Genomic DNA, 25,949 nt, shown 5'->3' with positions numbered 1-25,949 from the left:
AGGTGGTGATCACGAAGGGACACCAGCCGTGACACGAAGGACAGGCTGCGCGGCCAGAACGTGCGCACCTCCCTGGCGTCCCAGGCTAACCGCGGGTACGTCGGGGCGCACACGTCCTGCCGCCTCGGCGACTAGGTCCCCCAGATAGAGGGGGCCCGAGGCCAGGTCTCGGCTCCAAGCGCGCCACCGTCTGCCGCCAGCTTCGCGGGCCTAGGTCGCGGGCAAGAAAACAGCATACTTCCGGCTCTACGACGGCGGCCTCGCGGGCCAATCACGGCCGGGGGCGGGCAGGCGCGGGCATGACGGTCCTGGTAGTCGGTGTGCAGGCGGGACTACGGCACCCAGAATATCCCGGGCGGCGGCGCCCGCGGCGATGGGGTTGGGAGGGGCCGCTCGGCGCCGGCCGGCCAATCAAGGACCGGGTCGGGAGGGCTCGTGTCCACACGGGCTCTGCGGTCGCGCGGGCGGGACTACGGCACCCACATCGCCCCGCGCGGCGGGGAGCGCACTGCGGCTGTGCAGCGGCCCGGGCGCCGTCGGGCTGGGCGGTGGCCAAGCGGACGGGAGCCGGGTGTGAGCCCGGTGGAAGCAACGTGAACCGGTCCGCGGCCACCATGTCGGCGCCGTCTGAGGAGGAGGAGTACGCGCGGCTGGTGATGGAGGCGCAGCCCGAGTGGCTGCGCGCCGAGGTGAAGCGGCTGTCGCACGAGCTGGCCGAGACCACGCGCGAGAAGATCCAGGCGGCCGAGTATGGGCTGGCGGTGCTCGAGGAGAAACACCAACTGAAGCTGCAGTTCGAGGAGCTCGAGGTGGATTACGAGTCCATCCGCGGCGAGATGGAGCAGCTCAAGGAGGTGAGGCGCGGGGGCGGCCGCCGCCCCGCCCTCGGGCGTCCCCACCCGGCTCCGCACCCCACCCTGAGCTGACCCCTCGCCGGGCCGACCAACTGGCCGGGTAGCCCCAGGGCGCCCAGGGGTGCATGCGCGGCCGGCCTGCCGCTGCGGGCCGAGGCTGGGTGGGCCCGCGTCGCCAGCCTTCCTGCTCTTGGTGGCAGGCCTCGGGGACGGCGGGGTGTGTTTTCCTGCGGCATTTGGCTTCCCGGGTTGGGAGAGAGTGTGGGCGTGGGCGTAGGATGAACGCCGAGAAAAGCCCGGCCTGGTCCTGCATCACCTCCGGGCGGACACTTCCCCAGGCGGTGCAGGTGCCTTCAGCCGGTTTAGTGTCGGCCAGGACAGGGCTGGGGCAGGTCGCGTGGCTGCGGCCGTCGCGGCCTGTCTCTGGGGGCCTGTCTCCGTAGTCAGCTCTCCGACCATTCTCCCCATTACTGCTCTGGGAAGCGAGCTTCTTCCGCCCACTTCCTGTATTGGCGCCCTCCAGGCTCTCCCCTGCAGACTGGGGTCGGCCTCTCTGGGTGTGTGTCACGGATTTTCACTCCAGGATGAGGAGGTCAGGTCCTCGGCAGCCTTCCAGGAAGTCTTCTCAGTGACTTGAACGCCAGCTTCTCCCCAACCCTGTGCGGGAGTGAGGAGGAGGCCTTGCCTTCTGGCTGGAACCCGGTGTGGACCCAGGCCCTGCCCTTGCGAATTATGTGGCTGTGGACAGGGGCCTTGGCTTCCTCCTCTGCAACATGGCCCACCCATAAGGCTTGTTAGGAGGGTCTTATATTTGAAAAGGCGGGGCATGGTGTCAGTTTCCCTGACAGAGTGCCCCTTCCCCATCTGACTCTCCCCTTGTCCTGGTGGGCTCTTGGCCCTTGATCTTGGGATCCACCGTGCTAGCTGCTTCCCCCACCTCTCACCTCCTGGCACCAACACACCTAGTGGCCTGGGATGGGTGCCTGGACTGGTCAGAGCCTCCCTGCCTCACTGGGGAGTCCAGTAGAGTCCTCTTTTGAAGGTGGGGAGGAGAGAATAAAGGAATCCATGCCTGGCAGAGCAGGTGCTGAGCGTTAGCATCAGTAAACAACTGACATGGGCGGGTGGGAAGGCAGGTGGCAGCTCACTAACCCCAGGTCCTGACATCTGTCAGCGAGTATTGGGGCCTCCTTTGAGCCAGGCTTGGCTGGCACTAGATCTGCAAGAGGAGTAACATGTGGCCCCTCCAACAAGGGTTCCATTTTGGTGTGGGAGGGATGGACCCAGGGTCTCCCTGCATGGGGCTCACCCCCCACAGCACTCACAGCCCCCCTCTTGTGCTCACAAACTTGCCTTTGTGACCCTGTAAGAAAGGACTGGACCCATGATTGAAGAGGAAACTGCTTTCCACTCAGGGACCTTTTATTCGCTAGCCCTTTTCCATTGTGGCCAATGCAAGCATCTTGGCTCCATTTAGTGGGTGTGTCTGGGAGGTGGGTCCATCTCCACAGTGTCCTTCAGGTGCCTGCTTGCTTAGCTTGCTGTCACCTCCTGGCTCCTGCATGCACTGACCACATGGCCCTGGACATGTTGCCCTCTGTCCTGAATTCACTTTTCCCCATGGTAGGTGGGAAGTTCTGGCAGAAGCTAGAGGAAGATGAATCCGTTCAGTAGGTGTTGCCAGAAAGCTTGTACCAGTTCACTCATACCTGTACCAGCACAGGCTCTTGTCAACCTATTTTGTGCCCATTTCATACTTGGAAACACTGACTCTTATTTTAAAAATCAAGATTTAAGTAGATAATACAGAGTGGGGCAAAAGTAGGTCTACAGTTGTGAGTACGTGAAACAGTTTAATCTTGTATTATTATTATTGTATTATTTTTCATGTGAACAGCTATAAACCTATTTTTGCCTCACCCTGAATTTGTTGGGTCCATTTTTTTTCTCCTGTAGAGAAGTGAACTATCTTAATTCTTTTAAAACTTTATTGAACTAAAGTGGATTCAGTTACTAACAAATTATGCTGCAAACAGAATTGCCTGTACTCCTGTCCAACATTTGTAGGTAATACCATGTTTGAGGGAGGGAAGCTGTCTGGCAGGGTGCAGGCACTGTGTCCTCAGCTGCAGCTTTAAGGGTGCAGGTGTGTTGGGTGGGAGCTCCTGTCTGGTAGGGTTATGTAAGTGCCAGATGTAGGTGGTCCTCACGGGGGGTGAGAGGGCATGCCTCAGGCCAGGGGCAGGTTCCTGATGCAGTGTCAGCCCTACCATCTCTTGGCTCCCAGAGAGAGTGAGAAGACAGGTCTGGACGCCCTCTCTGCCACCTCAGGATCTTGACTGTGTGGTGTACATACATCTTGGGGAAGCAGTGGGTGCAGTTTGGTGAGCTCTGGCATCCCATGGGTTGGGCATAGTGCCTGCCTGGCACGCAGGAAGTGCTTACACTTGCTGGTTAGTGGCCTCAGCTCCTTCCCTCCACCTCTCAGGCCTGGATCCCTCCCTGCTGTTCCCATAGCCACCAGCTCTGTTCCTTGGCTTGCTGTGATCTGTAGCCTCCCCACTGCATCTCCCAGGGGCAGCCCAAGTCTGCTGCCCAGGGCCTCCAGCTGGCCCAGCCTGTACTGCCCTTACTGCGGATGCTTGTAAGCCCCTCTGCCACCCCCTCTGGACTTGCCTGAGCCCAGCTCCTAACACTCATCCGTCATCCCTCCTGTCCTGCAGGCTCAGCAGCCAGGAGGGTTGGGGCAGAACTGATGAGAGCACTCCCTTCCCTCCCTCTTATAATCTCCTCTCGCAGAGGATGGGGAGACTGAGGTAGAATGGGTGGGAGCGACTCAGGAAGGCTCAGCAGCTCAAACAACGTGGGAAGGGGTCCTTGGCACCGATTCCCCAGCCGTGTGTTTGCAGAAGTCACAGATGGGATGGGTGAGCACTGCCACCTGGTCTCACCCTGCAGCTGAGCTGCTCCTGTCGTAGCCTCCCTAGGCCCCCCTGACTCCTGCAGTCCCATACCAGCCCTTGGGTTACCACCTTCTTATAGCCATTGTACAGATGGGGAAACTGAGACAGGTGTAGAGAAGGCGTGTTTTGCTCAAGGCTATGAGCCCAGGCAGCCTGTCTCGAAAGGGCAGGCACCTGCTGAGGAGGGCAGGGCAATTGGAGGCCTCTGCGTGGGGCCCGGCCTCCTCAGTGTCTGCTTCAGGGCAGGAAGAGCGCTACTTCAGCTGAAGCCTGGAGGGGTTCTCCCGCCCTCTGAGCGTGCCCTAGAACTTGGAGCAGAGTCGTTGGGGCTGAGGAGTGGGGAGAGGCCAGGCCCTTTTGGAGCTAGAGCTGGGTGTGTGTTCTGCTGTCGGCATGAAGAGGCACGACTTGGGAGGGCTGGGGAACCCTGAGGTGTTGATATGGCCCTGCTGGTCCACAGCCAGGAGAGGCAGCTACAGATGTCCAAAGGCTGTGACTCCAGGGTTCACTGTGGCTGTACTGCTGGACACTCCCTGCGGCCCACAAGCAGAGGGTGTGTCTGGCAGGGGTTTGTGAATCCCTCTTATGGGATCCCTCCCTTTTAAAAGTGCCGAGACTGACTGCCATGGCACCTGGGCTGTTGCCATCTGCTGGCCTTGGGGGAGCAGCTGTGCGCCTCAACATCCCCAGGTGTGGCCTTGGACTCAAGACTGGTACACTGACAGAGCTGCTTTCCTACAAGTAGGGCAGCAGGGTGGCCAGGCCCGGGACCAGGAGCCTGTGGCCCAAAGGTGGCTTTTGCCTGGGAGGCGAGGAGGTGCTGCCTGTGCTGCACGGGGCTGTGGTTTTCACACTGGCTCCAGGGAGGGTTTGATCCTGCTGGGCCCTCAGCTGTGTGGCCCTCGACAAGCAGCATTGCCCACTGGAGGCAGGATAGATTGCAAGAGTGCAGGTCACTGCATGGGTTGGTCCACCTGAGCCTGTGGCGGTGGGGGGTAGGGGGTTAGTGGCTGAGGCTCCCTGGGCCTGAGCAGCTGCCTGGGACAGAGCCATGGCCAGACCAGCATGGGCTCCTGCTGCGCCTCTCTCCCACCCCCCATCACTTCCTGCGAAGGAGGTCAGCTTCCCCTCATCAGTTTGGGGCAGTCATCTCTTAGACCAGGGGCCCTCAAACTATGGCCCGCGGGCCACATGCGACCCGCCGAGGACATTTATCCAGCCCACCGGGTGCCGTTGCCTGTCCTGCTTAGCAGCCGACTCATCCCAGGCCCACAGTGCGCATAGGAATTTGTTCATAGTTTTATTTTTAAACTATAGTCTGGCCCTCCAACGGTCTGAGGGACAGTGAACTGGCCCCTGTTTAAAAAGTTTGAGGACCCCTGCTTAGACCTTCGCCATATCAGGACACTGGGTGAAGGGCCACTACACATATTGGGGGTAAAGAAAGATTTGGTTTCTTCTTAGTGAGGTGAAGAGGGCCCATGGCAGGGGCTGGCCCGGACCCTGCAGGCTCCTCCCAGGCCCTGTGTGGCTGTCCAGCTGCTGTCCTGGGCATTAAATCCTGCCAGCCCGCTGGGCTCTGCCATGGGAGGTGGACTGGGCATTTGTAACAGTCGTTTTTAAAAAGACAGAGTTGGGTGTTACTCTCTGAGCTGCAGAAAAGCAGGTTTCATTCAAGTGGATAAAGACAGGAGTTTCCATAGTTAGGAAGGCGCCGTGCACTTTGAGTCTGTTGTATCATGCGAAATAATTGTGTTGTTTGTATTTCACAGATTTGCTTTTTTAAAGACAGTTTTCTGCATTGCTTCCCTCATAATGGCTTCCACCTTCTTTAGGGGAAGTTGTAAGTATAACCAGAGCAGAGGGAATGTGTCTCTCCGCCTGCTCCGGCAGCCTTCTTTCTCTTTGCCTCACTTTCTTTTTAAGTACATTGGTGTGTTGTGCTGAGAAAGTAACTCTTTTATAAAACACTAGAGGCCCGGTGCATGAAAATTTGTGCACTCTGGGGGGGGGGGGTTGTCCCTCAGTGCGGCCTGTACCCTCTCGCAGTCTGGGACCCCCACCCCCGGGGGGGGGATGTCCACCTGCCAGCTTAGGCCCACTTCCCGGGGGATCAGGCCTAAGCTGGCAGTCAGACATCCCTCTGGCAACCTGGAAACCCTTGGGGGGTTTCTGACTGGGGCTTAGGTAGTTGGACATCGTTAGCGCTGCTGAGGAGGTGCTGCGCCTGCAGCCGTCAGCCCGGCTTGTGGCTGAGTGGTGCTCCCCCTGTGGGAGCGCACTGACCACCAGGGGGCAGCTCCTGCATTGAGTGTCTGTCCTCTGGTGGTCATTGCGCATCATAGCAACTGGTCATTGCACTGTTAGGGTCAATTTGCATATTACTCTTTTATTATATAGGATAACCGTAGGTGAATTTTCACACCTAACAGAATTAACAATGATTCCTTAATGCTGTCTCCTATCCAGTCATCGTTTGGATTCCCCATTTTTGGCTCATAAAGGCAGCTTTGCAGTTGCTCTGTTTGCATCTGGAGCCAGGCAGGGTCTACTCCATGCAGAAGGCCTTGATGCTTTATAGACAGAACCTCGGAGCCTGTCTGGCAGTTGCCCCTCCTGCCTCCCTGTTGGAAACCTAGAGCTGCTCTCCCAGCTCCATTCAGGACTGACACACACTCTTATCTTTTCTTAACTTTCTCTTTTTTGAAAAATTGGCCAGAATGATGCCTTCAGTTGATATGTGGCCTGATTCTTGGGTTGCTGGGTTGTTGTCCCCCATCTAGTCATGATACCAGCCTTTATGGCACCTATTTGTGCCTGCAGGGGCTCTTGGTCACCCATTGAGTTTTTTCTGACTGTAATGCTGAGAACTGCCAGCTCTCTCTGAACCAGGAGGGAGGCTCTTGTCTTCGTTCCACAGGAGGGGATGTTGGGGCCCGAAGAGTGAGGGTGACAGCCCATGCTGTGTGCTAGCAATGCTTGATGTGACCCTGAGCAGTCCCCTCCCTGGGCCTCGGTTTCGGCCAGTGCATCCCTGAAGCCCTGGGAGTGGACCAGCTTCCCTCTCAAATGATGGCGTAGGGGGACCAGGACCTCATTCTGCAGGCTCCTGTGGTTTGCTGCCTGGGATTGGCTGGGCTCTCTCCTCCCTCCTCGCCCCTCACACCCTATCCTACACTTGCTGTAGGGTCCAAATTGTCCCACCAGCTGGAGTGATTCCCTGAGAGCTATAAAATGTGACCTGAGTGGTCAGAGGGACACTGCCCCCTGGAAGGGGGTGCGCCGGAAAGACTGTCTACAGTCCTGAACCCAAAGCCTCGCCTGCCATCAGTCACCATGTCACCTGGTGCAGATGCTGGGGTTGCGCATGTTCCACCCCTTCTGGGAGGGCAAGCTCCTGAGCAGCCTCGGAGCCAGTCTGTATTCTCACCAGCACCTGTTGTGGCCATTATCCTTGTGCCCAGTGTTCTTAGGGAGAAATGGTGTTTTGGGGGGTTGATTTCTATCTTCTGTGAATCACTCAGTTCTGCTGTAACACTTGTTTAGAAAGTGCCAATTGTATCCTAGCCAGTTTGCCCAGTGGATAGGCATCAGCCTGTGGTTCGATTCCGGTCAGGGGCACGGACCTCGGTTGCAAGCTCATCCCCGGCCTGGGCCCTGGTCAGGACTTGTGCAGGAGGCAACCAATCGATGTGTTTCTCTCACATCGATGTTTCTCTCTGTCTTTCCCTCTCCAACTCTCTCTAAAAATCAATGGAAAAAATATCCTCCGGTGAGGATTTAAAAAAAGGAAAAGTGCCAATTTGTTTCAGATGATATTTGAGGGAACAATTTGAGCATAATGAGATTTTAGCATTTGCTTATGTGTGATTTTTGTCCCCAGAACACACCAGATGAGCATAGAACCTGACCCAGTGACCCACCCACCCAGATCTGGTGCAACTTTCCATCCCATTTCAGAAGGCCCACTTTCCCCACCAGAGACGCCCGGCACCACCCTCACCGCATTGTCAGGATAAAGTGCCATGTGTGTTGCAGCATTTGTGTCTTTTTAAATTCTCTAACACACGTTACACTGTGCTGCCTTTTTCAGTTAATTTTTAAAATTAAGCTACTTTAGAAAACTTTTAGACTTACAGAGCAATTGTGAAGCTATTAGAGAGGTCCTCCTGCCACCAGCATCTTATATGAGCGTGGCTAGCCAGCATCCATGCGTCTTTCTTAACTAGAGTTCAGATTTGTTCAGATATTCTTAGTTTTTTCTGCTGTTCTTTTCCTACTCCAGGACCCTTTCCGTGATCCCACATGACAGTTGTCATATCTCCTCAGGTTCTTCTTGGTTGTGAAAGTTTCTCAGACTTGTTGTTTTTGGTGACTTAGACCAGTGGTCGGCAAAATTACTAGTCAACAGAGCCAAATATCAACAGTACAACGATTAAAATTTCTTTTGAGAGCCGAAAACCGACTTCTGCGCATGGGCCACGAAGTTTCAATCACACTGTACCTGCGCGCCCGCATGTGGTATTTTGTGGAAGAGCCACACTCAAGGGGCCAAAGAGCCGCATGTGGCTCGCGAGCCGCAGTTTGCCGACCAGTGACTTAGACAGTTTTGAGGAGTACTGGTCGGGTATTGTGTTGAATGTTTCTCATTTAGGATTTGTCTGATATTTTTCTTGTAATTGGAATAGGGTTATGGGTTAGGGGAGGAAGACCACAGAGGTGCAGTGCCAGCTCCCCACATCCGATCAGGGTCCGTGACTTCCAGCGAGGGTGGCTGGATGCCTGGCTGAGGTGTTGGTCAGCGTCTGCACTGGAAAGGCCACTTCCCCATTCCACACTGTGTGCCGGCCACTCCTCCTGGAGGGGCGCCCTCGGACATTATGTGGAATTTTCCTGCATAGGAGCCCTGTCTCTTTCTTTATTCATCCATTCATTTACATCAGTGTGGACTCATGGATGTTTATATTTGTTAAAATCCAATGCTGCTTTACTTTGTTGCTCAACTTGTTCCTGATTTGGTCCCTGGAAGCTCTTTCCTTTGGCTCCTGTGCCCCTTGGAGATGCCTGGGGTGATTTTCCCACCTTCCTCCCTCCCCCCTTCCTCCCTCTCTCCCTTCCTTGCTCAGCACCTCCTTACTTTCCAGCACTACATGGTGCTCCAGACTCCTTCTTTACATCCCTGCCCCATCCTGGATCAGCTCCAAGTAGCCGGGAGTGTCACTGCTTCCCGGCCCTCTCAGCCGAAAGCCTGGGGGTAGATGTGTACTCTGCACACACGTCTATAATCTCCAGCCCTGAGTCTCCCCCTGCCATAGTGATGCAACCATTCTCTTCCTGCACACCTCACAGTGCGGTCCCAACTGCTGACCTGAACCCCCTTGGGGAACAGTTTACCAACTAGACCAGGGGTGGGCAAACTTTTTGACTCGAGGGCCACAATGGGTTCTTAAACTGGACCGGAGGGCCGGAACAAAAGCCTGGATGGAGTGTTTGTGTGAACTAATATAAATTCAAAGTAAAGGAGTGGAGGGGAGAGCAAGAGAACCGGATAGAACAGCCGGATCTGGCCCGCGGGCTGTAGTTTGCCCAAGGCTGAACTAGACTATAGTCATATGTGCAGTTCCCTTTGCTTTGATCTTACACACTCTGCTTATTTCCCAATAAGTTACTTAGGCAGCACTCTGTGCCCCATTCCCTTCAGTGAAGTGGTTTTATCCATCTGTAATACAGTGAGGTTATTTTACCACATTCAACATTTCATCCTGGCACCCACTGACCTCCTAAGTGACTTAAGAATGTTGCATCTGCTCTTTGGGCTGTTAACATCATCTGGGTTTTGACAGATGCAGTGTCATTTGTCTACCATTAAATTATCGCACAGAATTGTTTTGTTACTTTAAGAAAATCTTCTACCCTGGCCAGTTGGTTCAGTGGATAGAGTGTTGGCCTGTGGACTGAAGGGTCCCGGGTTCATTTCTGGTCAAGGGCACATGCCTGGGTTGCGGGCTTGACCCCCCCCCCCCCCCCCCGTAGAAGGCATGCAGGAGGCAGCCGATCAGTGATTCTCTCTCATCATTGATGTTTCTATCTCTCTCTCTCCTTCTCCCTTCCTCTCTGAAATCAATCAATATATATATATATATATATATATATATATATATATATGTGTGTGTGTGTGTGTGTGAATCTCCTATGCTTCACCTGTGCAACACCCTCCCTCCACAAACCCCTGACAGCTGCTGATCTTTTACTGTCTCCATAGTTTTGCTTTTTCCAGAATATCACATCATTGGAATCATCCAGTACGTAGCCTTTTCAGACTGGCTTCTTTCACTTAGCAATATGTGTTTAAGATTCATCTGTGTTGTTGTGTGATTTGATAGCCTTTTTTAAAAAAAAAAAATCACAGAATAATATTTCATTGTCTTGATCAGGACTGGGGGCCCTTTTTTCTATCAAGGGCCATTTGGATATTTTTAATATATCCTGGCCATATAAAATTATCAACTTAAAAATTAACCTGCTATATTTGGTCAAACATTTAATTAACTCACCCCTAATGCCTTGGCAGGGCCAGACCAAAGGATTTCGGGGCTGGACGTTCCCCAGCCCTGGTCTAGATGTACCATAGTTTGTTTATCCATTCAGACTGGGCATCTTGGTGGCCTCCAGTGTGGGGCATTATTAAGAAAATTGCTGTAAGCATCCAGTGCACATGTTTGTTAGGGCATAAGTTTTACTTTGCAAGTAATTCTTGGCTTGTCTTTTCATTCTTTTAACAGTATTGTTCACAGAGTAGTTTTTAATTTAATGCCATTTTGCAGATCATGCTTCCAGTGGTATGATTTTCATTACCAAACCCAAGGTCAATAGATTTTTTCCTATGTTTTTATTTAGACACTAGGGGCCTGGTGCACAAAATTCGTGCACTGGGGAGGGGTCCCTCAGCCCAGCCTACCCCCTCTCACATACTACTGGGAGCCCTCAGGGATGTCCTACTCATGGCTTAGGCCCGCTCCCCATTAGGAGAGGACCTAAGCCGCAGTCTGGCCTCCCTTTGCAGGAGGCCACTGGGCTGATCAGGGGGAGGCGCCAGCCCCATCACCCCGCTGCTGCAGCCACTGCCTGTCACTGCAGCCGCCAAGGTATTTTCATCAACACGGACTCCAGTCCCTTCACCATGAAAAAATGACAACTTGCTTTAGGCATTTTCAAGATGTGTCTTTCATAGGATATGATCTTTCTTTATTTTTCTTTTTATCCTCACCTGAGGATATGTTTCCATTGATTTTTTTCCCCCTTCCCTCCGATCACAGGCTCGGCCCCTTCCCAAGCCTAAAGCCTCCGCCCCAGGCTTTAGGCTAGGGAAGCGGGCAAACCCCTCCCCTCCAATGGCAGGCTCGGCCCCTTCCCAAGCCTAAAGCCTCCAACTTAGGCTTGTGTATGCTTGATGTGACCCTTTCGGTGGGTTGGCAGGTCCATAAGCACCTGGCTCTGGTGCTCGCCCATGAGCACTTCCCCCTGGGCTCCACGCTTGCCCCACCCCGAGGCCCGCCGCAGAACTCTCATTACAGGGCCATGGCCTGAATTACAGTCTCTGGGCACTCGCTAACCTTGAAGCTTGCTGAGTGTCCCTTCCTGAAATGCACTGAGATTAGAGATGAAGTGAAAAGGCCCGGCCACTCCAACTGGGCTGCTGTCCTGGGGCTTCCAGCCCGCACAGTCCCAGCTGCCCTGTCCTAGCAGTCCTCGGGCCTGGGACACATGGAGCTGGACAGCTGTCCCTCCTGCCCTGACTGCAGGCCATTGAATGGAGGTTTTGTCAGGCAGCCAGCTGCTGAGGAAGATGGTGGCTTGTCCCGAAGCCCCAGGATTGGCCTCTGTGTCCCTGGGTGGAAGTGCCAGGGTCTGTGGAGGCTGCCACAGCCATGGAGGCTCAGCTGGCCAGAAGCCTGTCTGCCGCCACTGAGGCAATTAGGGTGTAATCTTCTCTGAATAGCACCCAATTCTGCCTAAATCTCTCCTGCTCATGAGTGATGCCAGTTTTCTAAAAGCAGCTTAGTGTTTGGACGCTGCCCAGGGCAGCTGGGGTGAGCAGTAGGCGATGGGATGGATGTGGGCAGATGGGACAAACATGGCGAGCGGTGTGTGATGACTATCACAGCCCATTCTTTGATTCCCTCAGCCAGCATGTAAGTGCTCTGAAGGGAAACTGAGGCTGGAAGCCACACAGTGGGCAGGGCAGGCCAATGGAGAGGATAGACATCATACACGTGATCCTGTTAGGACTGGAATGGGTGTGATTCTCGGCACACTGGTCTGATGGGTGAGGGCTGTCCGCCAGGTAGGGTGTGTAGGTGAGCCAGCCGCTATCCTGCTCCCCATTTCCAGGAGGAACTTGCCCTCTCCTGCAAGGGCTGGAGCAGCCTTCCCAGGTTCCTCCCTGCCCACCTGCTAGGTGAGCCTTTTGAGCCTTCTTGGGGTCCAGCTCCATCCTTGACCCACTCTTTCTCCCGCACATTCCACCCCTCCTGGGACACCCCAGCTCTGGGAAGAGGAAAACTTTTTGGAGTGAGAAGCCCTGTGGTGCCAACCAGGCAAATCATCTGACCTCATTGAGCCTCAGTTTGTTCCCCTGTGAAATGGGAGTGGTGAAAGTTTCTACTTTGCCTGCTGTTGTAATGATGAAGTGAGATTGCACTGTCTCTTTGGGGAGGTAGCCAAGCCTTCCCAAGGTGCCTCCAAACATACCCAGGGCTTGGTGCCATACCCACCATCACCTGCCTGCTCAGGACATGCCCTCAGAGCACGGGAGGAGGGAGTTGGTCTGGCGGTCCTTCTTGGAGCTTCTCAGCCAGGTGGGAGGGGATGGGGTGAGAAGGCTGAGGGTGGTGAGCTGAAGTCTCTTGTTGGGTGGCCATGGGGGTCCCTTTCGGTGGGTTGGCAGGTCCATGAGCACCTGGCTCTGTCTGGTTCTCGGCTGACTTGGGTTCCAGTGGAAGCACCTGCAAAGCCAGTGTGGTGCTTCCGAAGGGACCCCAGGGGGCAGATGAGTTTGGGAGCCACATCCTGTCCTTGCAGCTTACTTCGGGATCTGAAGGCTTCCTGCCCATGTGGTGGAATGTCGCTCTGCATTTGTCTGCATTGGGGCCCAGGAAGGCCCCCCTTCCCCCCGACTCCGCCCCGTCCCTGAATACGTGCTGTTGGGAGGGCCCACCTCTGTGTCTGCATCTCCCTGCGAGGTCACGACCACCAGCTGCCTGGGGCTGGACCTGGAGAGGTCTCCTCTCTGGAGGTGTGTGTGAGCCGAGGATACACCCAGGTAGAGGGGTGAGACTGGGGGCCGTTCTGCCTCTGAGTCACTGGGGCTTTGTCCCTGCTGGCTAGGGGGAGCAGTAAAGAGGACACCTGCAGCACCTCCCCCAGACCTTGCAGCCCCTCAGCCTTCCCAGCAGTCCTGGGGAGGCACTGTCCATTCACTGGACCTGGTGTTCCCGTCCACCCACTTGTGGTGTGGGCCTGTCCCCCCTGCAGTGTCCCAATGTCCTCCCTGACCCCCAGTTCATCTACAGGTATTTGTTGAGTACCTGTTACTTGCCAGGTGTGGGCTCTCAGTGCCTGGAATGGGGTGCCCAGGTGCGCCGGTGCTTGTGTTCCCTCGGTGTAAGAGGCCATCCCGACCTGCACTGTGTATCTGGGTGTCGGGCCTTGCCTCCCCCAGGCCCCAGTCTGTGTTTGTGAACTGAAATGGTAGAGTTCCAGCCCTCAGGAGGCATCGGACTGAGAGAGTTCTGCAGGGAAGGTCCCTTGGGTAGCCCTCGGCACTTTTCCTGCCTGCCCCTGCTGCCCCCGGGGCAGACCCCCTGGCTCTGAGGTGTGACCTGATGGGGACTCAAGGGGGACTCACACAGTCAGTCTATCAGCCCTCCAGAAGGTTGTGTCTTATTTGGGAGCTTGGACACCCCTCCCGCCCCCAGTGGTTTCCCTCCCGGAGGCTCCAGGAAGCTGCTCCTGCAGCCCCTGCTGGCCCGTCCCTATTTGTCCAGGAGACCCAGCCACTGCCTGTCGGGATGTGGGGGACTCCCTGTGAGGTGGAGTGAGCACCTTTTCCAGTGTGGGCTTCACTGTCAGGGCCTCTCACCTCCAGGGATAGATGCTTCTGGAGCGACTCTGGCTGCTGCCCAGATGATGCTGTCTTGTCAGCAGCTCTCATTTTAAAATTGGGGAATAATTTACCAAGAAGAAGACAGAATTGTTGCGTTCCTGTGGGTGCCCCTTGGTGAGGGTCATCCTCATGTGCCTTCCAGCCCCCTCCCTGCCCAGGGGCCCTGCAGCCTCGCCGGTGGTCAGGCTCTGTTCTAGGTGTCTGTGCTGACGGCTGTTCCCAGGTGCTTTTGTATCTGGCTCCTCTGAGAGGCATCGAGCTGCCCATGTTGGTGATTGGTTTTCTGTGAGCACGGGCATGAGTCACTACCAACTCCCTCTGGGGACTTCAGGGTTGCCCGTGTCTGGCTCTCAGGATCACAGCTACATGAACACCCAGGCATGTGTGGACCTGAACACACACACACACACACACACACACACACCCGGTTCCCTGGCAAAAAGACCAGCCTCTTCTCAGTTACCCAGCACCTGGGGAGGGGCTGCGTGCCAGGAGGGAGATCATCTCCATAAATCTGCGGGAAGCAGGCCTGGCTTAGCCAGCTCTGGGACTACCAGGCACTGTCCCAGTAAGCCAGCACAGTCCAGACTCCAGGCCCAGACCCCAAGGCTGAGAAGGGCCGACTGGCAGGTGTGCCTGCACCTGGGAATGGGTGTTTCTGACTCCCTGGGTGATTCTGAGGCTCAGGCAGCTGAGCAGTGGGGCTGTGGGTCCTGATCCTGGTTTTGCCTTTCAGCCTCTTCTGCCTCTTTCCTGTCTTTGTGGTAGTTCCGTTGGGAAATGATATGGAGTTGTTTGTTCTCAGAGTTCAGTTTCTTACTTGTGAAAGGAGATCCCTCCCAAGAGAGAAGCTAATAGGCTCCCGTTAGCACAGACTGAAGTGCATAGGCCTGGACTATTGCCCGCCCTCCACGGCCTCTCCCAGCTATTCCATCTCTTCCCTTGACCCCTCAGAGCTGGGAGGGTGCAGAGGGCCTGGCGGGAACCTGGGGGCAGAGAGCTGAGCTGGCACTGCTGAGCCACTTTGTTTCTGGGTGCCTCGGAACTTCCCATGGGACCTTAGGGTGGCCAGCTCCTCTCATGCCCTCTCCCCTGACCTGGTTGTCTGCTCAGGTGTCTGTAGGGCAAGCATGTCAAACTCAAAGGCTACCATGGGCCAAATAAACCAGGTGTAAGTGTATGTGGCTGCAAAAAAACAAAAGCTTCCATTTTCATAGAAACGTAGGTTTATTTCAATAGAGACATGCTGAATACAAAGGGCTGAAATAAATGAATCATCATTAACATAAAATAATAGAACATTTTAATAAAAATTAAAATTTTTTCTTGAACATTCACTTACCAGACACTGAATAACTGCACAAATTAATAAGTGTAACGCAAATAAACCTATTTTTCTTGCTCTCCAAAAGTGAAATGTTTCCTGTTGTGCACACCAAACAAGTCAGTCCAAGACTAAGGACGTGGCCATCGGCTGTTAAAATATTCGCTGCTGGGAGAGAAACCAAGATGGCGGCATAGGTAAGCACCTAAACTGCTGCCTCGCACAACAATTTCAAAACTACAACTAAAAGACAGAACGGACACCATCCAGAACCACAGGAAAGCTGGCTGAGTGAAAATTCTACAACTAGAAGGAAAGAGAAAAGCTCACAGAGAATTGGAGGTACGGCAAAGGGTCTTTGTGCGCGCAGAGAGGAAGGGCGGCTGAGAGCCTGGCTGACTTTCTCTGGCGGAAGGGGGAAGGAAGCCCCCAACTGCACTGAACCCCAGTTCTTTTTTTTTTTTTTAAATATATTTTATTGCTATTTCACAGAGAGGAAGAGAGAGGGATAGAGAGCTAGAAACATCGATGAGAGAAACATCGATCAGCTGCCTCTTGCACACCTCCCACTGGGGATGTGCCCGCAGCCAAGGTACATGCCCTTGACCGGAATCGAACCTGGGACCCTTCAGTCCGCAGGCCGACGCTCTATCCACTGAGCCAAACCGGTTTCGGCTGAACCCCAGTTCTGACTGCACTAAACCCCAGTTCCGGCGAGCCCCTGGGGACCCACGCTCTTGTGGGGGGAGTCTGGACTCTCGGGCGGAGACTCGGGAGCTGAAGAAGGCAGAAGTCTGAAGGCGCGCGCGTGCCAGTGCGCACAAAGGCTGCAGAGGTTGCCACAGGCTTTCCCTAGTGGAAGGGAGTCAGAGGCTCCTGACTGCACTGAGCCCCAGTTCTGACTGCACTGGACCCCAGTTCCAGGCGAGCCCCTGGGGACCCACGCTCTTGTGGGGGGAGTCTGGACTCTCGGGCGGAGACTCGGGAGCCGGGGAAGGCAGAGGTCTGAAGGCGCGCACGTGCGCGCAAGGGCAAGGCTGACGGGAAGCCAAGACTGAGACTCCACCCCATCCAAGCTGAGCACAGAGGCTATTGCAATTTGGCAAGTCTAATCCTATAAGGCTGTCTCCAGCACCTAACTTCTCCCAGCATAGACACAGCTGATCCTTACAGCCAACTGGCCTGGTGGTCAACTCCCCTCAGTGATACCAACAACAATCAAGACTTAATTACAACAAGGCTGTACACACAGTTCACAAAGGGGTGCACCAAGAGTGTCCACCTCAGGTTAACTGGGGAGGCAGACCCACTGGGCCATATTGGAAACCTAGCACACAAATCTACCTTACCAACTCAGGGAAGCAGTGAAAATGCGGCGTCAAAGAATCAGATCACAAACGAAAGAAATGGAGGAAAACAAACGACTGGATATAGAATTCAAAACCACGGTTATAAGGCTTTTCAAGAATATCCTAGAAAAGGCCGATAAATATAACGAGACCCTCGAAAATATGAAAAAGGACCAACTAGAAATTAAACATACACTGACTGAAATAAAAAATATTATACAGAGACCCAGAAACAGAATAGAGGAACACAAAAATCAAGTCAAAGAATTGAAATACAAAGAAGCAAAAAACACTCAACCGAAAAAGCAAAAAGCAAAAAAAAAAAAAAAAAAATCCAAAAAGTTGAAGATAGTGTAAGAAGACTCTGGGACAACTTCAAGCGTACCAATATCAGAATTATGGGGGTGCCAGAAGAAGAGAGAGAGCAAGATACTGAAAACCTATTTGAAGAAATAATGACCGAAAACTTCCCCCACCTGGTGAAAGAAATAGACTTACAAGTCCAGGAAGCGCACAGAACCCCAAACAAAAGGAATCCAAAGAGGACCACACCAAGACACATCATAATTAAAATGCCAAGAGCAAAAGACAAAGAGAGAATATTAAAAGCAGCAAGAGAAAAACAGTTAGTTACCTACAAGGGAGCACCCATACGACTGTCAGCTGATTTCTCAACAGAAACTATGCAGGCCAGACGGGAGTGGCAAGAAATTTTCAATGTGATGAATAGCAAGAACCTACAACCAAGATTACTCTACCCAACAAAGCTATCATTCAGAATTGAAGGGCAGATAAAGAGCTTCACAGATAAGAAAAAGCTGAAGGAGTTCATCACCACCAAACCAGTATTATATGAAATGCTGAAAGGTATTCTTAAAGAAGAGGAAGAAGAAGAAAGTAAAGAGAAAAATTATGAACAACAAATACATATCTATCAACAAGCGAACCTAAAAATCAAGTGAATTAAAAACCTGAGGAACAGAATAATGTGGTGAATATAATAGAATCAGGGGCATAGAAAGGGAGTGGACTGATAACTCTCAGGGGGAAAGGGGTATGGGGGGTTCATGAAGACTGGACAAAAATCATACACCTATGGATGAGGACAGTGGGGGGGAGGTAAGGGCAGAAGGTGGGGTGGGAACCGGGTGGAGGGGAGCTATGGGGGGAAAAAGGAGAAACAATTGTAATAATCTGAATAAAGATTTATTAAAATAAAATAAATAAAAAATAAAAATAAAATATTTGCTGCTGGTGTTAGTGGAGAGAAATGGTGTGCCTGCGCGTAAGGGAAATGAATGCAACATGATTATAGTAATCAGCCATTAGCGAACGTTGTAGTTTGTTATTAATAATTATGTAAAACAGGATATTGTAAAAATTAAGTTACAGAAATTTTTATTAAAATGTTTCTTACATACTGTTATATTGGCTGGGCCACAAAAATATTTGTTGTGCCAAAACCGGTTTGGCTCAGTGGATAGAGCGTCGGCCTGCGGACTGAAAGGTCCCAGATTCGATTCCGGTCAAGGGCATGTACCTTGGTTGCGGGCACATCCCCAGTGGGGAGTGTGCAGGAGGCAGCTGATCGATGTTTCTCTCTCATCGATGTTTCTAGCTCTCTATCCCTCTCCCTTCCTCTCTGTGAAATATCAATAAAATATATTAAAAAAAATATATTTGTTGTGGGCCGCATGCAGCCCATGGGCCAAGAGTTTGACATGCCTAGTGTGGGGGCTTCCCTTGTTCCTCTCCAGCTGCCAGCAAGGCTGTGTGACTGAGTGCTGGAGCAGTGGCCCGGGGGACCTGCATTTTGTTTCTTGTCCCCCTTCCTGGTGGGACCTTGCATTCTTGCAGCAGGTTTTTGCTGAGTGCATTTATGGGAAGTTGACCTTTCATCTGGTCTCTTATGCCTCTGTCTCCTCAGTAAGGAGGGATTGGCTCCCTGGAGTATATCCAGCCTGGGGGCACGTTGGCTTGGGTTTCATTGGTCTTAGCTCATGTCCCTGGGCACGCTTGCCCTTCTGCTGCCTGTGCTGTCTCTCTGCCAGGCCCAGGCGTCTCAGACTTCTGTCTCCTAGCATTGTGCATTTGGGTAACATTTCAGATGCTGCTTCCTTTTTAATGGTTTGCTTCTATTTCAGTAGCATAAGATACAGAAAGTACACAAATCATAATTGTACAGCTTGATGGCCCCACATAGCTCTACAGATGGAATAGTGGCATGTTGTCAGCATCCCAGGGACTGGTCTCTGAGTTTGTCCAGGGGTAATGATTCTGGCTCTGAATTTTCCTATTTTTGAGTTACAGTAGGCCAGGGTTGGGGTACGTCTGGCCCGTGAAATCATTTGGTCTGGCCCTCCCAAGGCATTAGGGGAGAGTTAATTAAATGTTTGACCAAATATAGCAGGCTAATGTTTAAGTTGGTAATTTTTTATGGCCAGGAAATGATGTTACAAATATCCAAATGGTCCCTGGCAGAAAGAAGGTTCCCCGCCCCTGCACAGCAGTCCCATCCACAGGTTTTGTGTGTTCACTCAGCATTTTGTGTCATGAGGTGCTGTTGCCTTAATTTGCAGATTGTCGACATTCGTTGCTGGTAGGGCTCTTGTGCACTCACCATGCTTCCCTCCCCAGGTTTGAGCTGTTGGCCTCTGTACCGCTGTACGCATGTGTGTGGATGGCACGGGCTGGGCTGTCTGAGTGGAGGATAGGTAATTTCCAGGGTAGTTGCACTAGCAGTGTGGGTATTCCTGGCTCTTACCATCCTCCCCATCCAAAGGGGCACTTTCTGTGTTAAATTCCAGCCTTTCTGATCTTGTTTTCCTTGCTGGCCTGGTGCTGATTTGCATTTCCCCATTTAGAGACTCTTGTGAAGAGCCTGTTCAGGACCTTGGCCACTTTTTCTATGGGGTGTCTGCCTTTTCCTTATTGACATGTCAGAGTTCTTCGTTTACTCTGGGTATAGATCCTCCTGCTCTCTGGCAGTATTTCTGACACTAGTGCCGTGGTAGGAGCTGGCGTGAGGGATCTGTATTGCCCAGAGTTCCAGATGTCCCTCTGCCCAAAATAGCTGAGGCCTTGGCCTCTTGGAGCCTTCATTTCTTTGTTCATAAAATGGGAATGTCATTTCTCCTGAAAAACTAGTAGGCATTAAGTGAAATAATATACTTACAGAGAATTATGAGAGTAGTAGCTATTATTGTTACTAATATTAATTTACTAGAGGCCTGGTGCATGAATTCATGCATGGGTGGGGTCCCTCGGCCTGGCCAGCGATCGGGGCCGACCGGCCGGGGCGGGGGCGCTGTGGGAGGTTGGCTGGCCATGGGAAGTTGGCTGTGGGAGCGCACTGACCACCAGGGGGCAGCTCCTGCATTGAGCATCTGCCCCCTGGTCGTCAGTGCACGTCATGGTGACTGGTCGACCGGTTGTTTGGTCGTTTAGGCTTTTATATATAGAGATTTTTAATGGGAGGAGATCTCACACCCATTAGGATGGCTAAAATCAAAAGACAGACAATATCAAGTGTTGGTGAGGATGTAGAGAAATCAAAACTCACACTTTGCTGGTGGGATGAAAAATGGTGCAGCTGCTTTGGCAAATAGTCAGGCAGTTCCTCAAATTGTTAAACTTAGAGTTAACAAGTCCCATCTATTTACTCCTGTGTATATGCCCAAAGGAATTAAAAGCATGTGTCTACACAAAAACATATACATATGTAAAGTTACAACAGAATTATTCATAACTGCCCCAAAGTGGAAACCACTTGTATGTCCATTAACATGAATGAATAAATGCAGTGTGGTCCATTCTTATAGCGGGATAGTGTTTGGCAATAAGAGAAGTGCTGGTTTCACTAGTGAAGGGGTTCTTGCCCCCTCAAGATAGAAATCAAGAGGAGATGAAACAGATTCAAAAGAAGAGGTTTACTGAAAACAAGGTAGAGGGAAGGAGGAAGGGAACTTGATGCATCAAGGGAGCAGTCACTAGTGGCGCCCTGGCCCAGTAGCTTGGTTAGTTAGAGCATCGTCTCCAATACGCTAAGGTTGCAGGTTCAATCTCTAGTCAGGGTACATACTAGAATCAACCTATGAATGCATACATAAGCGGAACAGTACCTCTCTCCTCTCTCTCTCTCTTCTCTCTCTCTCTCTCTCTCTCTCTCTCTCTCTCTCTCTCTCTCGCCCCCCTGCCATTCCCCTTCCACTCTCTCTAAAACAAACAAACAAATCAATAAATAAAAATTTAAAAGAAAATGGCTCCCTGAACTGCTGCTGGATCTAACTTATTCTGGCCTGGGTTCTTCACGCAGGTGCAGAACAGATTTCTTTGCTTTCCGGTTCCCGCCATGGGCTGGTCTCAGCGGGCGCAGGTGGGCGTGCAGCTCTTTGGGGAGTGAGTGCTTGAAGAGAACTTTAAGCATATTGAGGAGATGCTTAAAAAAATAACTGAAGGGCATTCCCATCGTTTAAGAAAAGCTCAGCCTGTCTCAGTGGTACACATGGGTGAACCTTGAAATCATGTTCAGTGGGTGAAGCCATAGAAACAGAAAATACATTGGTGGTTCTTAGGATCTGTGGGAGGGGAGCTAGGAGTGACTGGTAATGGGTCAGGTCTTTGTGGGGTAAAGAAAACGTGCAATTGGATAGTGGTGATGGTTACACAAACTTATGAATTTACCAAAACCCACTGAATTATACATATTAAAAGGATGAATGTTAGCCCAGCCGCGTGGCTCGTGGTTGAGTGTTGACCTATGAACCAGGAGGTCATGGTTCAATTCCTGGTCAGGGCACATGGCTGGGTTGCGGGCTCGATCTCCAGTAGGGGGCGTGCAGGAGGCAGCTGATCAATAATTCTCTCTCATCATTGATGTACTCTCCCTTCCTCTCTGAAATCAATAAAAGTATTTTTTAAAAGGATGAATGTTAGAGTATGTGAATTATATCTTTAAATTTTTTTAGTGGAGATGATGGAGAGAGTCTTTTTGCTTGCTAAATGGACTAGTTAAACTTTACTGTTACTCTGAAGTAGTTCCAGAGGATTTGGGCAGTTTTCTTCAGCCTTACAGCCGTGTTGCCCATGTCACGTGAGTTCCATGTAATGACTGGGTTCAGCCTTTCTTATTAGAATATTTATCATTTTCTTTGACTGAGTCCATGTTTCTAGTTAAAGTGATATTCAAGTGGTAATGATTTTGATATTATAAACGTAATTGTTGTTTTTTTATTATGTATTCCTAACCAAATTTAATTTGGGGGGATTGGAGGTCTCTAAATGATCTTTTTGAAGTTGAAATCATCACCTGTAAACAATTTGGAATTAATTTATCCTTTCTTCTGGTCTCTATACAGTGTGGTGGGAGGTTTTCTTGCCTCCACCTTTTGAGGGGAGTGACACCAGTGCTTGTCCATTGTTTATTAATGCATTCTGTTCGTTGTTACTATTTGCTGTCATTTTAAATCTGTGTGGGTAGATTTGCGATAGCTATTAAACGCTCTTTTTATGGCATACGCTTTCTGAAGCTTCAGTGGAGGAGTGCAGCCAGGTCCCAGGGAATCCATCCCAGTGCAGAGGGCATCTCTCTGCCGTTCTGCACATTGCTGTTGGGGCCCCCCTCTGCCCCTCGCGCACGGGGTACTTACTATGCTTGGCCTAGCCTGATCCCTAGCCAGTGCCTAATCGATACTTTTTAAGTTGAATTGAATGGGTGCCACTGGTTTTGTGCTCCTGGGGCACGATCATGATGCTCAAGATGGACATTGCTTCTGTTTGCTGCGGTCTTGCCTGCTTAGTCAGCATGGCGTTGAGGAGCCTTCCTTTGAAGGGAGGGTGTGTGGAGCTCTTGTGCCAGGTCCAGCTGGATTGAGCCTGTGCTGACCGGGACTTCCTCCAGCCCCTCCCCTCCTGTCTTCTGCTGGGAGGGGATGTGACAGGAGGCCCAGAGCCCTGAGTCCCAGCCCCGGTCCTGCCACAGCCAGTGCCTGCCAGCCCAGGATGTGGGAGGAAGGCGGGCCTGCTGGTCCTTGCTTAGTGATGGGTGCTGGATAAAATCATTGCTGGGTTGAGAAAATAGACTAGCTTGGTTGCTTTTTCTTTTTTTCTTTTATATTGTGTCACTTTCCCTTTGGGGGGCGTGCGCCTCACTTCTTTGTTCAGTGTCTGCATTTCTTTACCTTTAATGTGTATTTTTAGTGCAGCCCCACCCTCAGCACCTCTTTGGAGTGATTTCCTCAGTTCTGATAATGCGATGTTTCTATTTTTTTATTTAGTTTCCTGTTGTGTTGTTCTGTCCGCCCTCTCTGATATAGACAGTATTGATGAGATCAATTTTCATGTGTTTAGGTGCTTGCTAATATATCTTTTTGGCTTTCTTATAGGGCAGTTTTAGGTGTACAGAAAACTTTTAAATACATACTTTTATCTTGTTCTCTGGTGGGTGCACAGCAGTGTGTACTTTCTTCCCTTTTTACGTTGCTGTGATGTTGTTTCTGCCCATTGTGATTCCATTTCCTTAGGGGAAAGCTGCCTTGAGAAGAAGGTTGTGTCCTTCATCCTGCTGTTGTCTTCTCTGTGTTGTGTTGGGGAATGATTGCGATTGCTAAATGCCAGATCCCTAGTCGAACATTTTTGCATGTCTGCCATTACTACGTATTTTTCACTAAGCTGTTTGGGCCAGCAAATGCAGTGTTGATAGGTTTAATCGACTTTTTTTTTTTTTTTTGCATGCATTTTTTTTTTAAAATAAATCTTTATTCAGATTATTACACTTATTACTCCTTTTTCCCCCCATAGCTCCCCTCCACCCATTTCCCACCCCACCTTCTGCCCTTACCTCCCCCCCACTGTCCTCATCCATAGGTGTATGATTTTTGTCCATTCTCTTCATGAACCCCCCATACCCCTTTCCCCCTGAGAGTTATCAGTCCACTCCCTTTCTATGCCCCTGATTCTATTATATTCACCACATTATTCTGTTCCTCAGGTTTTTAATTCACTTGATTTTTAGGTTCGCTTGTTGATAGATATGTATTTGTTGTTCATAATTTTTCTCTTTACTTTCTTCTTCTTCCTCTTCTTTAAGAATACCTTTCAGCATTTCATATAATACTGGTTTGGTGGTGATGAACTCCTTCAGCTTTTTCTTATCTGTGAAGCTCTTTATCTGCCCTTCAATTCTGAATGATAGCTTTGCTGGGTAGAGTAATCTTGGTTGTAGGTTCTCGCTATTCATCACATTGAAAATTTCTTGCCACTCCCGTCTGGCCTGCATAGTTTCTGTTGAGAAGTCAGCTGACAGTCGTATGGGTGCTCCCTTGTAGGTAATTAACTGTTTTTCTCTTGCTGCTTTTAATATTCTCTCTTTGTCTTTTGCTCTTGGCATTTTAATTATGATGTGTCTTGGTGTGGTCCTCTTTGGATTCCTTTTGTTTGGGGTTCTGTGGGCTTCCTGGACTTGTAAGTCTATTTCTTTCACCAGGTGGGGGAAGTTTTCGGTCATTATTTCTTCAAATAGGTTTTCAGTATCTTGCTCTCTCTCTTCTTCTGGCACCCCCATAATTCTGATGTTGGTACGCTTGAAGTTGTCCCAGAGTCTTCTTACATTATCTTCAACTTTTTGTATTTTTTTTTTTGCTTTTTGCTTTTTCGGTTGATTGTTTTTTGCTTCTTTGTATTTCAATTCTTTGACTTGATTCTTGGGTTCCTCTATTCTGTTTCTGGGTCTCTGTATAATATTTTTTATTTCAGTCAGTGTATGTTTAATTTCTAGTTGGTCCTTTTTCATATCTTCGAGGGTCTCGTTATATTTATCGGCCTTTTCTAGGATATTCTTAAAAAGTCTTATAACCGTGGTTTTGAATTCTATATCCAGTCGTTTGTTTTCCTCCATTTCTTTCGTTTGTGATCTGATTCTTTGACCCCGCATTTTCACTGATTCCCTGAGTTGGTAAGGTAGATATTTGTGCTAGGTTTCCAATATGGCCCAGTGGGTCTGCTTCTCCAGTTAACCTGAGGTTGACACTCTTGGTGCACCCCTTTGTGGACTGTGTGTACAGCCTTGTTGTAATTAAGTCTTTATTGTTGTTGGTATCACTGGGAAGAATTGACCTCCGGGCCAGTTGGCTGTAAGGATCAGCTGTGTCTATGCTGGGAGAAGTTCGGTGCTAGAGACACCCTTATAGGATTAGACTTGCCAAATTGCAATAGCCTCTGTGCTCAGCTTGGATGGGGTGGAGTCTCAGTTTTGGCTTCCTGTCAGCCTTGCCCTTGCACGCATGTGCGCTTTCAGTCCTCCGCCTTCCCCAGCTCGAGTCTCCGCCTGAGAGTCCAGACTCCCCCCACAAGAGCGTGGGTCCCCAGGGGCTCGCCTGGAACTGGGGTTCACTGCAGTCAGAACTGGGGCTCAGTGCCGTCAGGAGCCTCTGACTCCCTTTCACTAGGGAAAGCCTGTGGCAACCTCCGCAGCCTTTGTGCGCACTGGCACGCGCACGTGCGCTTTCAGTCCTCCGCCTTCCCCGGCTCCCGAGTCTCCGCCCGAGAGTCCAGACTCCCCCACAAGAGCGTGGGTCCCCAGGGGCTCGCCTGGAACTGGGGTTCACTGCAGTCAGAACTGGGGCTCAGTGCAGTCAGAATCCTCTGACTCCCTTACACTAGGGAAAGCCTGTGGCAACTTCCGCAGCCTTTGTGCGCACTGGCGCGCGCGCACGGGCACTTTCAGTCCTCCGCCTTCCCCGGCTCCCGAGTCTCCGCCCGAGAGTCCAGACTCCCCCCGTAAGAGCGTGGGTCCCCAGGGGTTCGCCCGGAACTGGGGTTCAGTGCTGTCAGAACTGGGGTTCAGTGCGGTCGGAAGCTTCCTTCCCCCTTCCGCCAGAGAAAGTCAGCCAGGCTCTCAGCCGCCCTTCCTCTCTGCGCGCACAAAGCCCCTTTGCCGTACCTCCAATTCTCTGTGAGCTTTCCTCTTTCCTTCTAGTTGTAGAATTTTCACTCAGCCAGCTTTCCTGTGGTTCTGGATGGTGTCCGTTCTGTCTTTTAGTTGTAGTTTTGAAATTGTTGTGCGAGGCAGCAGTTTAGGTGTTTACCTATGCCACCATCTTGGTTTCTCCTTAATCGACTTTTGACAAAGACTTTAATCTCCTGATGCTATAAAATCTTTCTCTAATAGTAATGTCATTAACCTTCACCGGACTGAGCCCCCTTTCTGAGTTTGGTGAGTGGAAAAGGGGTTTTGCAAGGCTGACGGGCCCTGGCCGAGGGAGATGGCCACACAGAAACGTATGAGTGTGGCCCCCA

At 51.3% G+C, this 25,949-nt stretch overlaps 1 protein-coding gene across 4 annotated transcripts in view; it reads left to right on the top strand.

The window, feature by feature from the left end:
- Positions 1–354: 354 nt before the first annotated feature.
- The window catches only part of BICD2 (BICD cargo adaptor 2), a 143,355-nt gene continuing 117,760 nt past the window's right edge, over positions 355–25,949 (top strand). For 3 of the 4 annotated variants that reach the window (XM_080668810.1, XM_080668811.1, XM_080668809.1), the window contains exon 1: positions 498–854. In XM_080668810.1, coding sequence (XP_080524936.1) covers positions 615–854 — 240 coding nt within the window. In that variant the 5' untranslated portion in view covers positions 498–614. Of the gene's footprint in view, positions 855–25,949 lie in introns of all 4 variants that reach the window. The other variant, XM_080668812.1, reaches the window with a different exon arrangement.

Source organism: Plecotus auritus (assembly GCF_963455305.1).
Source record: "Plecotus auritus genome assembly, chromosome: 5".
Lineage (NCBI taxonomy): Eukaryota > Metazoa > Chordata > Mammalia > Chiroptera > Vespertilionidae > Plecotus > Plecotus auritus.
The sequence above is the reverse complement of the archived record's forward strand: the minus strand, read 5'-3'. Positions and strand labels throughout refer to the sequence as shown.